Below are 13,820 nucleotides of genomic sequence, written 5' to 3' on the forward strand. Positions count from 1 at the left end.
CAACTGTGTGTGTGCTGTGCTTAGTCGCTCAGTCCTGTCCAACTCTCTGCAACCCCATGGACTGTCAGGCTCCTCTGAGGGCTGCCAGGCTCCTCTGTCCATGGGGATTCTCCAGGCAAGAATACTGGAGTGGGTTGCCACTGTCTCCTCCAGGCGATCTTCCCAACCCAGGGATCAAGCCCAGGTCTCCCTCATTGGAGGCAGATTCTTTACCATCTGAGCCACCAGGGAAGACCACACCACCCGGGAAGCACTTTATTAATGCATATATATATATATATACACATACATACATACACACACTATATCACTCAAAGAACAATAGTGAAGGTTTACGAGAGTATATATACTCTTCCCTGGTGGCTCAGATGGTAAAGTGTCTGCCTATAATGCAGGAGACCCGGGCTCAGTCCCTGGTATGGGAAGATCTCCTGGAGGAGGAAATGGCAACCCATTCCAGTATTCTTGCCTGGAAAATCCCATGGATAGAGTAGCCTGGTAGGCTACAATCCATGGGGTTGCAAAGAGTCGGACATGACTGAGTGACTTCACTTCACTTCATGAGAGTATATACTATTTAAGTTTTTATTTTTATGAAATGTTTTTTGTTATGGTGGAGAAAAGTATAATGGAGACAAACTGCCATTTCCCACGGGTTTTCCTGGAGAGTATGGTTGACAAGGCTAAATACTTCACGTTAGAAGAAAAAGGCCTGGTATGGAGAGCACACTATACTTTGTGGGAGAGGGGAGGTTAGCTAATTCACTTGTGGCCTTCTTTTTTAATTTGAATACAGTTGTTTTACAATGTTGTTAGTTTCTGCTGTATGATAAGTGAGTCAGCCCTAAGTAGACATGTATCCCCTCTCTCGGGCCTCCCTCCCACTCTGCCCCCTCCCACCCCTTGAAGGTCCTCGTAGAGAACCCAGCTGAGCTTCCAGTGTTATACAGCAGCTTACCACTAGCTACCTATTGTACACGTGATAGTGTAAATGTGAAGATGCTACTCTCTCGATTCAGACCGCCCTCCCCTCACCCGCTGTGTTCACATGTCCATTATCTATATCTCTGCTTTGGAATTGGGCTCATTTGTACCATTTTTTCTAGGTTTCATATATATGGATTCATATACAGTATTTGTTTTTCTCTTTCTGACTTACTTCACACTATAGGACAGACTCTAGGTCCATCTATGTCTGTACGAATAACTCTCTTTCATTCCTTTTACTGGCTGAGTAATATTCCATTGTATATATATGTACCACATCTTCTTTATCCATTCATCTGTCATCAGACACTTACATTGTTCCCATGTCCTAACTGTTATAAACAGTCCTTCAGTGAACACTGGGGGTACATGTGTCCTTTTGAATTATAGTTTCCTCAGGGTATTTCCCCACTTGTGCCAGTAGGATTGCTGACTCATATGGTAGTTTTATTTTTAGTTTTCCTAGAGGGGATGGCTTCACAAGACTAAAGACCTCATGTTAGAGGGAAAAAAAAAAAAAGCCTAAGCCAGAGAGATGCTATACTATTTTTTGGGGGGGAGGGGGTGGTGTGTAGATTGCAGAATTACTTATAGCTTTTTAGAGAAGGCTGACACACCAACGCTACCTTCCAAAGCATACTGTGTTTAGAAATAGTTGGTTGATACTCATTCCACTTCTCCAAACCCACAGGGAGCCTCTTTGAAGGACTTGAAACCAAGGCACTGTAATGCTGAAATCATGACTTCAGCATTCCCCTTTCAGCTGCGGTTAGTCTGAATGAGAGGTTGCAAGACTTCCTGACATGAATGGGGTGAGATCAATATGACCTTCCCTGTGGGAGTCTGTGGCCAACTGTCTGTGCTTTCCAAAGCAAATGTATGGCTGTCCATGTGTAGTAACTGTGTTTATCAAGGTTTAGTATTTGATTCTCTGACATCTCAGGGTCTCGCTGACCTTCAAGGGACTGTCTTACCCAGGGATAGCTCATTCCTAGAGATGCAAATGACTCACCTGTAAGCACGTCCTTCATAAGCAAACCAACAGATACAGAGCTTTACCCCCAATATTCCTTTTATTAAACTCTTATTCTCCTGCCCTAACCTGGGACCAGGTACCAGACAAGTAGCAACAGCCATTCTCTCCCAGAGTCCACTGAAATGAAGCAAACTCACCAACTCTAAATCTTTTTACCTTGCCTCTCCAGTTCTTCCCAAGGAAACTGCAATAAAGTCTCTTTCCCATGTCTCCTGACCCTTCTGCCTCCTGACAGACCCTGGTGCTTCCCCATGTAGCCCTGGGTGATGTGCCTCCTGTTTCTAGGGATCTATGAGTATAAACTTACTCCATGTCTGACTGTCTTCCTCTGTCTCATTAAAACAGGCCCCAGGTACCCTTTAAGCACCACAGTGCCTAGGTTAACTCATAGCATGTTTTAAGGTTTGGATAGGAAATTCTCTGCTTTATAAACACGATGACCTTGAACCATTTTGAGATGCTATTTATCTTCATTTGCAACCTAGAAGAAGCTGATGGGTTTAGATATTCTTAAGAGAAAATAAAAATAAGTGTGTGTGTAATACACATGCAAATATATATATGTGTATATATATATGTAAATATATATTTGTGTGTGTATATATACACACACAAATACATATGTGTATATACTTTGGGCTTCTCAGGTGACACAGTGGTAAAGAATCTGCCTGCCAATCCTGGAGACACAAGAGACACAGGTTCATCAGTGGGTTGCGAAGATCCCCTGGAGAAGGGAATGGTAACTCACTCCAGTATTCTTGCCTGGGAAATCCCATGGACAGAGAAGCCTGGCAGGCTAAAGTCTGTGGTGTTGCAAAGAGTCAGACATGAGTAAGCACACCCACACGATGATATATAATTTGTGTGTGTGTGTATTTCTCTCTCTTTCTCTTTACTTATATATATGTAGGGCTTCCCTGGTAGCACAGTTGGTAAAAAATCCAGACATTTCTCCAAAGAAGACATACAGATGGCTAACAAACACATGAAAAGATGCTCAACATCACTCATTATCAGAGAAATGCAAATCAAAACCACAATGAGGTACCATTTCACGCCAGTCAGAATGGCTGCTATCCAAAAGTCTATAAGCAATAAATGCTGGAGAGGGTGTGGAGAAAAGGGAACCCTCTTACACTGTTGGTGGGGATGCAAACTAGTCCAGCCATTATGGAGAACAGTGTGGAGATTTCTTAAAAAACTGGAAATAGAACTGCCATATGACCCAGCAATCCCACTGCTGGGCATACACACTGAGGAAACCAGAAGGGAAAGAGACACGTGTACCCCAATGTTCATCGCAGCACTGTTTATAATAGCCAGGACATGGAAGCAACCTAGATGTCCATCAGCAGATGAATGGATAAGAAAGCTGTGGTACATATACACAATGGAGTATTACTCAGCCATTAAAAAGAATACATTTGAATCAGTTCTAATGAGGTGTCTGACTGGAGCCTATTATACAGAGTGAAATAAGCCAGAAAGAAGAACACCAATACAGTATACTAACGCATATATATGGAATTTAGAAAGAAGGTAACAATAAACCTGTATATGAGACAGCAAAAGAGACACAGATGTATTGAACAGTCTTTTGGACTCTGTGGGAGAGGGCAAGGGCAGGATGATATGGGAGAATGGCATTGAAACATGTAAATTATCATATGTGAAATGAATCGCCAGTCCAGGTTCGATGCATGATACAGGATGCTCGGGGCTGGTGCACTGGGATGACCCAGAGGGATGGGATGGGGAGGAAGGTGGGAGGGGAGTGTAGGTTGGGGAACACATGTACACCCGTGGTGGATTCATGTCAATGTATGGCAAAACCAATACAATATTGTAAAATAAATTAATTAACTAAAAAAAAAAGAATCCACCTGCAATGCAGAAGACTCCGGTTCGATTCCTGGGTAGAAAGATCTGCTGGAGAAGGGATAAGCTACCCACTCCAGTATTCTTGGGCTTCCCTTGTGGCTAAGCTGGTAAAAAATCCGACTAAAATGCGGAAGACCTGGGTATATATATTCCTTTTTAGCCTGAACAGATTTTTGACTCACTGAATGCTTCTTCAGCGAGAGCTGATTGCCAAATGTCTTGTCTCTAAGTCTCCTTATTCGATGACAGGGGAACTCAGGCATATCAATTACCCCACCTTATACCTGGATGCACTGATTTAACAACAGAATGATCTCTGTTCATTTCCAAGGCAAACCATTCAATATCACAGTAATCCAAGCCTATGCCCCAACCAGTAACGCTGAAGAAGCTGCAGTTGAATAGTTCTATGAATACCTACAAGACCTTTTAAAACTAACACCCAAAAAAGATGTCTTTTCATTATAGGGGATTGGAATGCCAAAGTAGGAAGTCAAGAAACACCTAGAGTAACAGGCAAATTTGGCCTTGGAGTATGGAATGAAGCAGGGCAAAGGCTAATAGAGTTTTGCCAAGAGAACACACTGGTCATAACAAACACCCTCTTCCAACAACACGAGTGGAGACTCTATACATGGACATCACCAGATGGTCAACACCAAAATCAGACTGATTATATTCTTTGCAGCCAAAGATGCAGAAGCTCTATGCAGTCAGCAAAAACAAGACTGGGAGCTGACTGTGGCTCAGACGATGAACTCCTTATTACCAAATTCAGACTTAAATTGAAGAAAGTAGGGAAAACCACTAGACCATTCAGGTATGACCTAAATCAAATCCCTTATGATTATACAGTGGAAGTGAGAAATAGATTTAAGGCACTAGATCTGATATACAGAGTGCCTGATGAACTATGGATGGAGGTTTGTGACATTGTACAGGAGACAGGGATCAAGACCATCCCCATGGAAAAGAAATGCAAAAAAGCAAAATGGCTGTCTGGGGAGGCCTTACAAATAGCTGTGAAAAGAAGAGAAGCGAAAAGCAAAGGAGAAAAGGAAAAATATACTCATCTGAATGCAGAGTTCCAAAGAATAGCAAGGAGAGATAAGAAAGCCTTCCTCAGTGATCAATGCAAAGAAATAGAGGAAAACAACAGAATGGGAAAGACTAGAGATCTCTTCAAGAAAATTGGAGATGCCAAGGGTACATTTCATGCAAAGATGAGCTCGATAAAGGACAGAAATGGTATGGACCTAACAGAAGCAGAAGATATTAAGAAGAGGTGGCAACAATACACAGAAGAACTGTACAAAAATGATCTTCACAACCAAGATAATCATGATGGTGTGATCACTCACCTAGAGCCAGACATCCTGGAATGTGAAGTCAAGTGGGCCTTAGAAAGCCATCAGTACGAACAAACCTAATGGAGGTGATGGAATTCCAGTTGAGCTATTCCAAATCCTGAAAGATGATGCTGTGAAAGTGCTGCCGTCAGTAGGCCAGCAAATTTGGAAAACTCAGCAGTGGCCACAGGACTGGAAAAGTTCAGCTTTGATTCCAATCCCAAAGAAAGGAAATGCCAAAGAATGCTCAAACTACAGCACAATTGCACTCATCTCACATGCTATTAAAGTAAAGCTCAAAATTCTCCAAGCCAGCCTTCAGCAATACATGAACCGTGAACTTCCAGATGTTCAAGCTGGTTTTAGAAAAGGCAGAGGAACCAGAGATCAAATTGCCAACATCTGCTGGATCATCGAAAAAGCAAGAGAGTTCTGAAAAACATCTATTTCTGCTTTATTGACCATGCCAAAGCCTTTGACTGTGTGGATCACAAGAAACTGTGGAAAATTCTGAAAGAGATGGGAATACCAGACCACCTGACCTGCCTCTTGAGAAACCTATATGCAGGTCAGGAAGCAACAGTTAGAACTGGACATGGAACAACAGACTGGTTCAAATCGGGAAAGGAGTAAGTCAAGGCTGTATATTGTCACCCTGCTTATTTAACTTATATGCAGAGTACATCATGAGAAACTCTGGGCTGGAAGAAGCACAAGCTGGACTCAAGATTGCCGGGAGAAATATCAATAACCTCAGATATGCAGATGACACCACCCTTATGGCAGAAAGTAAAGAGGAACTAAAAAGCCTCTGGATGAAAGTGAAAGTGGAGAGTGAAAAAGTTGGCTTAAAGCTCAACATTCAGAAAACAAAGATCATGGCATCTGGTCCCATCACTTCATGGGAAATAGATGGGGAAACAGTGGAAACAGTGTCAGACTTTATTTTTCTGGGCTCCAAAATCACTGCAGATGGTGATTGCAGCCATGAAATTAAAAGACGCTTACTCCTTGGAAGGAAAGTTATGACCAACCTAGATAGCATATTCAAAAGCAGAGACATTACTTTGCCAACAAAGGTCCATCTAGTCAAGGCTATGGTTTTTCCTGTGGTCATGTATGGATGTGAGAGTTGGACTGTGAAGAAGGCTGAGTGCCAAAGAATTGATGCTTTTGAACTGTGGTGTTGGAGAAGACTCTTGAGAGTCCCTTGGACTGAAAGGAGATCCAACCAGTCCATTCTGAAGGAGATCAGCCCTGGGATTTCTTTGGAAGGAATGATGCTAAAGCTGAAACTCCAGTACTTTGGCCACCTCATGCAAAGAATTGACTCATTGGAAAAGACTCTGATGCTGGAAGGGATTGGGGGCAAGAGGAGAAGGGGACGACAGAGGATGAGATGGCTGGATGGCATCACTGACTCCATGGACCTGAGTCTGAGTGAACTCCAGGAGTTGCTGATGGACAGGGAGGCCTGGTGTGCTGAGATTCATGGGGTCACAGAGTCGGACACAACTGAGCAACTGATCTGAACTGAACTGAACTGAAATCTTCTTTCCTGTTCGATGTAGGAGATGGCTTTCTGGACTTAAATCTCTGATAAGGTAAAAGGTGTGCTTCTGTGCCCTGTGCAGAGATGTGAATGATCAACTGTCCTCAAGATGATTTTCTATGCGTGGTACCTCCCAGAAACTCAGAAAGTCTCACTCAAATTGTTTACATGCTGATTGATGTGACCCTAAAGTGCTGTCATCACACACTATAAATAACATGTCATTGGTTGAACAGAAGGCAGTGTTTCCCCAGACTGAGTATTTCACCTCATTCTTGTTCTTTAAATCCTACCAGCACCCAGGGTATAATCAAATTCTACCTCCTGTACCAAGAGTCCCTGGCTCCTTTAGACTAACTGTTCCCATGGTTCTGTCCCCCGAATTCCTTTTGAACATAAGGAAAAAGCCTAGTTATGCACCCAAATTTTCTTTAAATATACCATGCATCAGTCTTATTTCCATAATTAAGTGTAAGTACCTGAAATACGAGGACTGAGTTGAATTTGAATGAGGGGCCTGTGCAGAGTCCTCATTTGGGTCAAATCCTGGATCTTCCATTTATAGACTGTGTGATTGCAGACAAATGACTCTCTGGTCTGCAAAGTGAGGCTTCAGCAGCCGCAGCTCTGTCAGTGCACTGCGGAAACATAAAGAGTGAACAGATGAAAGGCTTATAGTGATGCTGGGCACTTAGGCAGGATTCAGTAAGCTCTTTTTTCTCCCATGCAGCCTATACCAGGGCAGAGCACAGGCTTGGCAAATGCCACTGGCTACAGAGAGCATGCTGATTCTAAAGGCTGCTCTCCTGCTCGTAATGGTTTACCTGATGCTAGTGAAGAAGGTGTCCTTTTCCCCTCAGCACTTCATGCAAGGTGGCTGTCCTTCCCCAAAAAAAGAAAGGCTGATAGTCCTTGGATAGAGGTTTGAAAGAAATTCACACTCCCAATAAACTGCACCAGGCAAACGTTTTGACTATTAGATGGAGAATACAAAGATACAGTAATGAAAAAAGGACAAGGTCAAGGTCTTAGTTTATCCCATTTCCTGAATGTAGTCTTCACCTCTTTTTCTATAAAAGCTTCTCTTTTAATTTGCCTCCTCATTCCATTGCACCAAGAACCTTTCTTCCTGGGTTCTCAAGCATTCAAGATCAACTTATTTCAGCTTGTCTGCATCCCTTGTGTTGTCTGGAGTTTTTGGCTTTTCCTTGGTTTCCTGGACTCTTCACCATGCATAACCTCTGTCCCCTCCTTATTTTAAGCTGCATGGTGACAGTGACCCTCTCCTGCCATACCCAGAGGTGGGGGCATTTAGAACCACCTGGAACTGTGTTTTGGGATTGGTTTGTTGAGACCTCTTTAGTCTCTAGAATCCCAGCAATTAATTCGGGGCCACATTCTTCATGGTAGATTTTACATCAAGAAAGACAGAGGGGAAAAGGGAGAAGAACTTGGGAGATTGGGATTGATATTTGCATACTCCTGTATATAAAATAGGTAACTAGTCAGAACCTACTATATAGCACAGGGAACTCTGTTCAGTACTCTGTAATGACCTATGTGGGAATAGAATCTAAAAAAGAGTGGATGTATGTATATGTATAACTGATTCAGTTTGCTGTGTACCTGGAACAAACACAACATTGTAAGTCAACTACATGCTATTAAAAAAAAAAAAGAATGTTTATAAGAGCTGGGAAAAAAAAGAAAGCATGGTGTCAAGGGAGTGTGAAAACGATTCTGTTGTATGGGAACCACATTGGTTAATATTTTACACTTGTTCTTTTCAGCCTACTCAGCTGTTGGAATTTAATTAGCAGTAATATATTATTGTCAAAGTAATTAAAACCTCGCCTTGATTAAAAACAGAATGGTTTTAATTAACAGGAAGAGGTTGGGCTGGCCTTAACTTTCTCTCTGAGGAATACACCGGCCTCAGTGGATTGGCTCTGTCTCCTCTGCAGGCTTGAAGGTCCGGGAGGTGTTTATCAACGTCACCAGGCAGCAGGTGGAGGACTTCCACGGGCCTGAGGACTACTGGTGCCAGTGTGTGGCGTGGAGCCACCTGGGGACCTCCAAGAGCAGAAAGGCCTCCGTGCGCATCGCCTGTGAGTATATTCAGGGTACCCTCTTGTCCTGTAGCAGCACAGACTAGCCTTTCATAGACGGGCTTGGGACAGGCCAGGTGCTTCTAATTGGGGAGATGAGGGGAGGGCAAGAAACCATCAGAATTCTCTCCACCTCTAATCAGTCCTCACTTTTAAAATTGTGTTTTTAATGTTTGAGAATTCCCTCTGGTAGACAATCAGCAAATGAGCTGGGCTCAGAGATTCTGCCTAGATTGTTAAAATGCAGGTGCCTCCACAATACCAGAAGAAATGGTTTTACCCCCAAAAAAGAAAAGAAAAACCCACGCAAATGGATTCTGCTCTTCATCATCAGTGGCACAGTTCAGGGGGCATTGATGGGAAATGTTGAGCAGTGACTGTTTACTATACTTTGCCAGCAAATCTGCAAAAATAAGACATTAAAGATTAAGGGAGTTTTATAGCCTCCTGTTAAACCTCTTTCCTCTGAATCTTAAAACATGGAAATGGGTTTTAAAAGTGCATTTGTTTGACCCAAGTAGGACTGAGAAAAAAGGCTCTTGAAGAAAAAAAAAAAAAAAAGGGATTACCTTTCAGAAGAGCCTAACATTTCTTCATCACGTTTTAGCATCAGTGTTTTTATCATCTCAAACATGTTTAGAAATACACAAATTTCCTTTCTCTTCCTTAAATGTCGTCATCCCTTCCACCCCAGTGAGTCTGCATGAAATCTCCTGTGCCAAGGAGTGTAAAAGCCCACCCCTGTTGCTGCTGCTGCTAAGTCGCCTCAGTCGTGACCGACTCTGTGCGAGCCCATAGATGGCAGCCCACCAGGCTCCCCCGTCCCTGGGATTCTCCAGGCAAGAACACTGGAGTGGGTTGCCATTTCCTTCTCCAATGCATGAAAGTGAAAAGTGAAAGTGAAGTCACACAGTCCTGTCTGACTCCTAGCGACCCCATAGACTGCAGCCTACCAGGCTCCTCCATCCATGGGATTTGCCAGGCAAGAGTACTGGAGTGGGGTGCCATTGCCTTCTCCGCCCACCCCACAGCCCCTCAAAAGAAGAGGCCAGAGATGGTTACTGTTGTTATTATATTAATACCTTTTTGAATGCTTCTTTTGAGAGTGCCGTGAAGAATATAGGTTAAGGGCCATTTATCTGAGGACTCAAGGAGTTCTTCGTAGCAAATGTGGATGGTTTGGGGATTGAGAATAAGAATAAATTGTGTGTTGAAGAGACATTTCGGTTTCTGGGGAAATGAAATCTCCCTCTCAGCACAGGCCCATCACTTTCACTGTCCTCACACTTTGGGAAGCTCTTGGCTGCATGTTGACTGGGCCCTAGGAGGCCAAGGAGGAGGTCATCTTGTAAGCTGTGCTCTTTGATGTAAGAGCCGTGGGAAACGTGTTCCCTGTACCTGTAGTTGTTTTAGCCCACAAATAACTTTATGACTGGTCAGCTGAGACAGGGAATGTTTGATTTTATTCTTCCTTAAGACGCCCAGCTCTGTGCTCCTAGCGTGGCCTTGGTCAGCCTTGCCAAGGTATTTGACCCTAGTCAGGGTGAAGCAGATTATCCTTTAGACCCCAAAGAGAGGAAAAGGAAAACCGTTTAGGGAGTTTCAACACAAGTTCCCTCTATTTCCTTTGTCTTTTCCATATCACTTGCCCCCTTCTTTTTACTACTATCTCTTGAGCCCCACATGTATGCTATCCTATATATAGCATCTCATGAATCTGTCCATCTCCAAACTCTGTCACTTCCATAGTTGCTCATTCATTCCTGGCAATTACGTGGCTGCTAGAAACCTCCAAAGGTTCCCTCCATCCTTAGAAAATTTGGCAGAAAATGGCTCAAACCCATCTTTTGTTAACTTCCACAACCTTTGATTGTATACACTGTACTCCATCCTTCTAAACACATTGACCTTCTGCGCATCACCCTCACTTCTCAGACATGTGCCTTTGCTCTGAGAGTTTCCTATTTCAGGAGTGTGTATCCTGGTGGCTGAGAACCCAGATACTGGGGTCCTGTTGGTTCCCAGTTAGTAAGTCCACCGCTTAGTGTTGTGATGGGGGCCAAGTGATTCTTCTCTTTGCATCTAATGTTATGATAAAAGGGTGCTGATTTGGTAGAGTTATTATAAGAGTTAGAGGTATTGATTACTATAGTGTCTAAAATCATACCTCACACAGAGTTAACACTTATCGATCATCAGTTATTATGACATATTTGATCCTCTGTATCTCCAGCATCATTAGCCAGTGTGTTAATACTTAAACTAATTGAACTGAGTTACATTTCTGGTGCCTTAGTAATTTTTCTGTGGGTTATGGCTATGTAGACTCTAAAACTTCATTTGAGGCTACCCCAAAGTATCCAGTTCTCAAAAGTGGGATAGAATTTAAGAAATGTTTAAAAAATGGAAAACACTGTTCTTTTCACTGCCTACTTTTTAGAGTCAGCTGATACTTTTGTGATAATAATCTTGCAAATCTCTTTAGGGATTAAAAAACCATTTGGTCATTCTTGTACAGGATATGCACATATGACTATAATAAAGGTGATTTTTAAGTAAAAAAGAATATCTTTAAAGCCCATGTTATGCAGTTAGCTTAATATAATCTCTAATATTTAAACATATTTTTAATCTCTTCCTATGTAACAAGTGACAGATTCTTTCATTTATTTAAAATTATTTATGCAAGTCAAGACATTTATCATTAAATATTGCATTTGACTTGGGAACCAGTGTACAGTAAAATATAAATCGAAACTTAACCATGTTTAATGGCATCAAAAGTGGAGGGAAAAAACTGCCTTTAGGACCTTGCTTAGAATTCTTTTGATTTACTTGCAGAAGGGTTAAAAAAAATTAAAAAAGACAGTTCTTATTTTTTTTATAACTTTCATGTTTTGTTGAAATAAGGGATTTCTGCCTGCTATTTGCAAGCGTTTCCCAGCAAATAACATATTGCACATGAGAATAGTTTTTATTCCCAATAAATGAAAAGCCAAATTGGATATAATTGTCACTATATTTTTTCTTTTTAAGATTGGTTTTTGAAGTGCTAAAGGCCTCTTCATGTGCTCAATAAAGATTTCGATATATGAATCTAGCTTATGAATCTGATGACAACTGTCTTGAGGGGACTTTGCAAAATTAGGATCATTTTTGTATGATTCATTAAACTATTGTAGTTCAACATCAGAACTTCTTATGCTTCCTGCATTTAACCAATGATCCATTAAAAATTTAGCAGTTTCAAAACTGCAGTGGGCAAAACCTTCATGGCATCTGAACCATTCAACTGAGAGATGTCTTGTCATGATCACATTAGCTTATCTCTATAAAAACACCAGGAAGCTTGCCGGCATGCTATCACTTAGAGATCATCTGATTTTCAAGGGAAAAAATGCAGACACTATTATTTTATTCCTGTCACTTATATTTTCATTGAAATGGTCCCACCTGGGAATCAGTTAACTATGCAGATTCCTGGCTTCTACCCCAGACCCGAGGAAGGACCAGGGAAGCTGTGTTTGTATGAGGTTATCCAAGTGATTCTATGATTGTATAACCTTGGGACAGTGTACCCGGGAACAGGGCTTCTCAAACTTTAAACATGCATGCAAATCAGCTGATTTCCTGTTAAAATGTAGATGATTCAGTTAAGAGGATTCAGTATGTCCAGTCCAAGGTCTGAGATTCTGCCATTTCTAAGAGTTCCCCGATCATGCCGATATTGCCAGTTGGTCTGTGGACCCTACTTTGAGTGGGAAGACCCTAAAACCTAGAACACCTTAGGAAGCACTGTTTAGGAAGTAGTTGGCACTTAATAGCTGAGAAAATGACATTCAGAAAAAGGTTAGATGGCATGACCACAGGTCTTCCAGCAAATAGATGGAAGACATGGAACCAGATCTTAAATCCATCCATTCATCCTTCTGAGTGTTCTTGCTACTAAGCCCAGTTGATTGCATTCTTCTGTTAAATGGGAATTTGAGAACCATCATACAGAAAAACAAGTTCATGTACATGTAAGTGTTTCCTTGAGGGAAGCAGTGATTGCTTTCTTTCTCTGTTTCTGAAAAATTGAGTTCTTCCATGTGGTCATATTTTATATATACATACACACACATATATCATACATACACACACCTATATATAATACATATATGTGTATATATATGCACATGGGCTTCTCTGTTGTCTCAGTGATAAACCATCTGCCTACAATGCAGGAGACTCAGGTTCAATCCTTAGGTCAGGAAGATCCTCTGGAGAAGGAAATGGCAACCCCCTCCAGTATTTTTGCCTGGGAAATCCTGTGGACAGAGGAGCCTGACAGCCTACAATCCATGGGACCATGAAGAGTCCAACATGACTGAGTGGTTTAACAACAATATATGCACACATGTAATCCATATGGTGGCTTCCCTGGTGGCTCAGATGGCAAAGAATCTGCCTAGAGTACAAGAGGCCCAGGTTTGATCCCTGGGTCAGGAAGATCCCCTGGCGAAGGGAATGACAACCCGGGCCAGTATTCTTGCCTAGAGAATTCCATGGACAGAGGACCCTGGTGGGCTACAGTCCATGGGGTCTCGAAGAATCAGACACAATTGAACAACTAACACACACACAATATATATATGTATAATATATATATTTATACTTTGTTATTATATAGAAATGTATTATATATGTGTGTATATATAGTTACATAAAATCATGAGCTATTCCTTAGTGGCCAAAAAGATTGGTACAGATTTTGTTTTAGTAGCTGAAGTGCCCGTTGTCTTAAACCATTGCATTTCCCTTCATCATTCCACCCCATGTCAGAGAGATGCTGGCTGTCCATCCAGCTGCCTAGGGCTGGAAGTAGCTGAAGCTCCATTTCAAAGTGTTTTTCTAAAGGTAAA

General features: G+C 41.9%; 1 protein-coding gene across 10 annotated transcripts in view; it reads left to right on the forward strand.

Annotated features, from left to right (window-relative positions):
* The window catches only part of UNC5D (unc-5 netrin receptor D), a 684,626-nt gene that overhangs the window by 372,499 nt on the left and 298,307 nt on the right, over positions 1-13,820 (forward strand). For all 10 annotated transcript variants that reach the window (XM_027529851.1, XM_027529855.1, XM_027529846.1 and 7 more), the window contains exon 3: positions 8,773-8,916. In XM_027529851.1, the coding sequence (XP_027385652.1) occupies positions 8,773-8,916 (144 nt within the window). The remainder of the gene's footprint in view (positions 1-8,772; positions 8,917-13,820) is intronic.

This window comes from Bos indicus x Bos taurus, chromosome 27, assembly GCF_003369695.1.
Source record: "Bos indicus x Bos taurus breed Angus x Brahman F1 hybrid chromosome 27, Bos_hybrid_MaternalHap_v2.0, whole genome shotgun sequence".
NCBI lineage: Eukaryota > Metazoa > Chordata > Mammalia > Artiodactyla > Bovidae > Bos > Bos indicus x Bos taurus.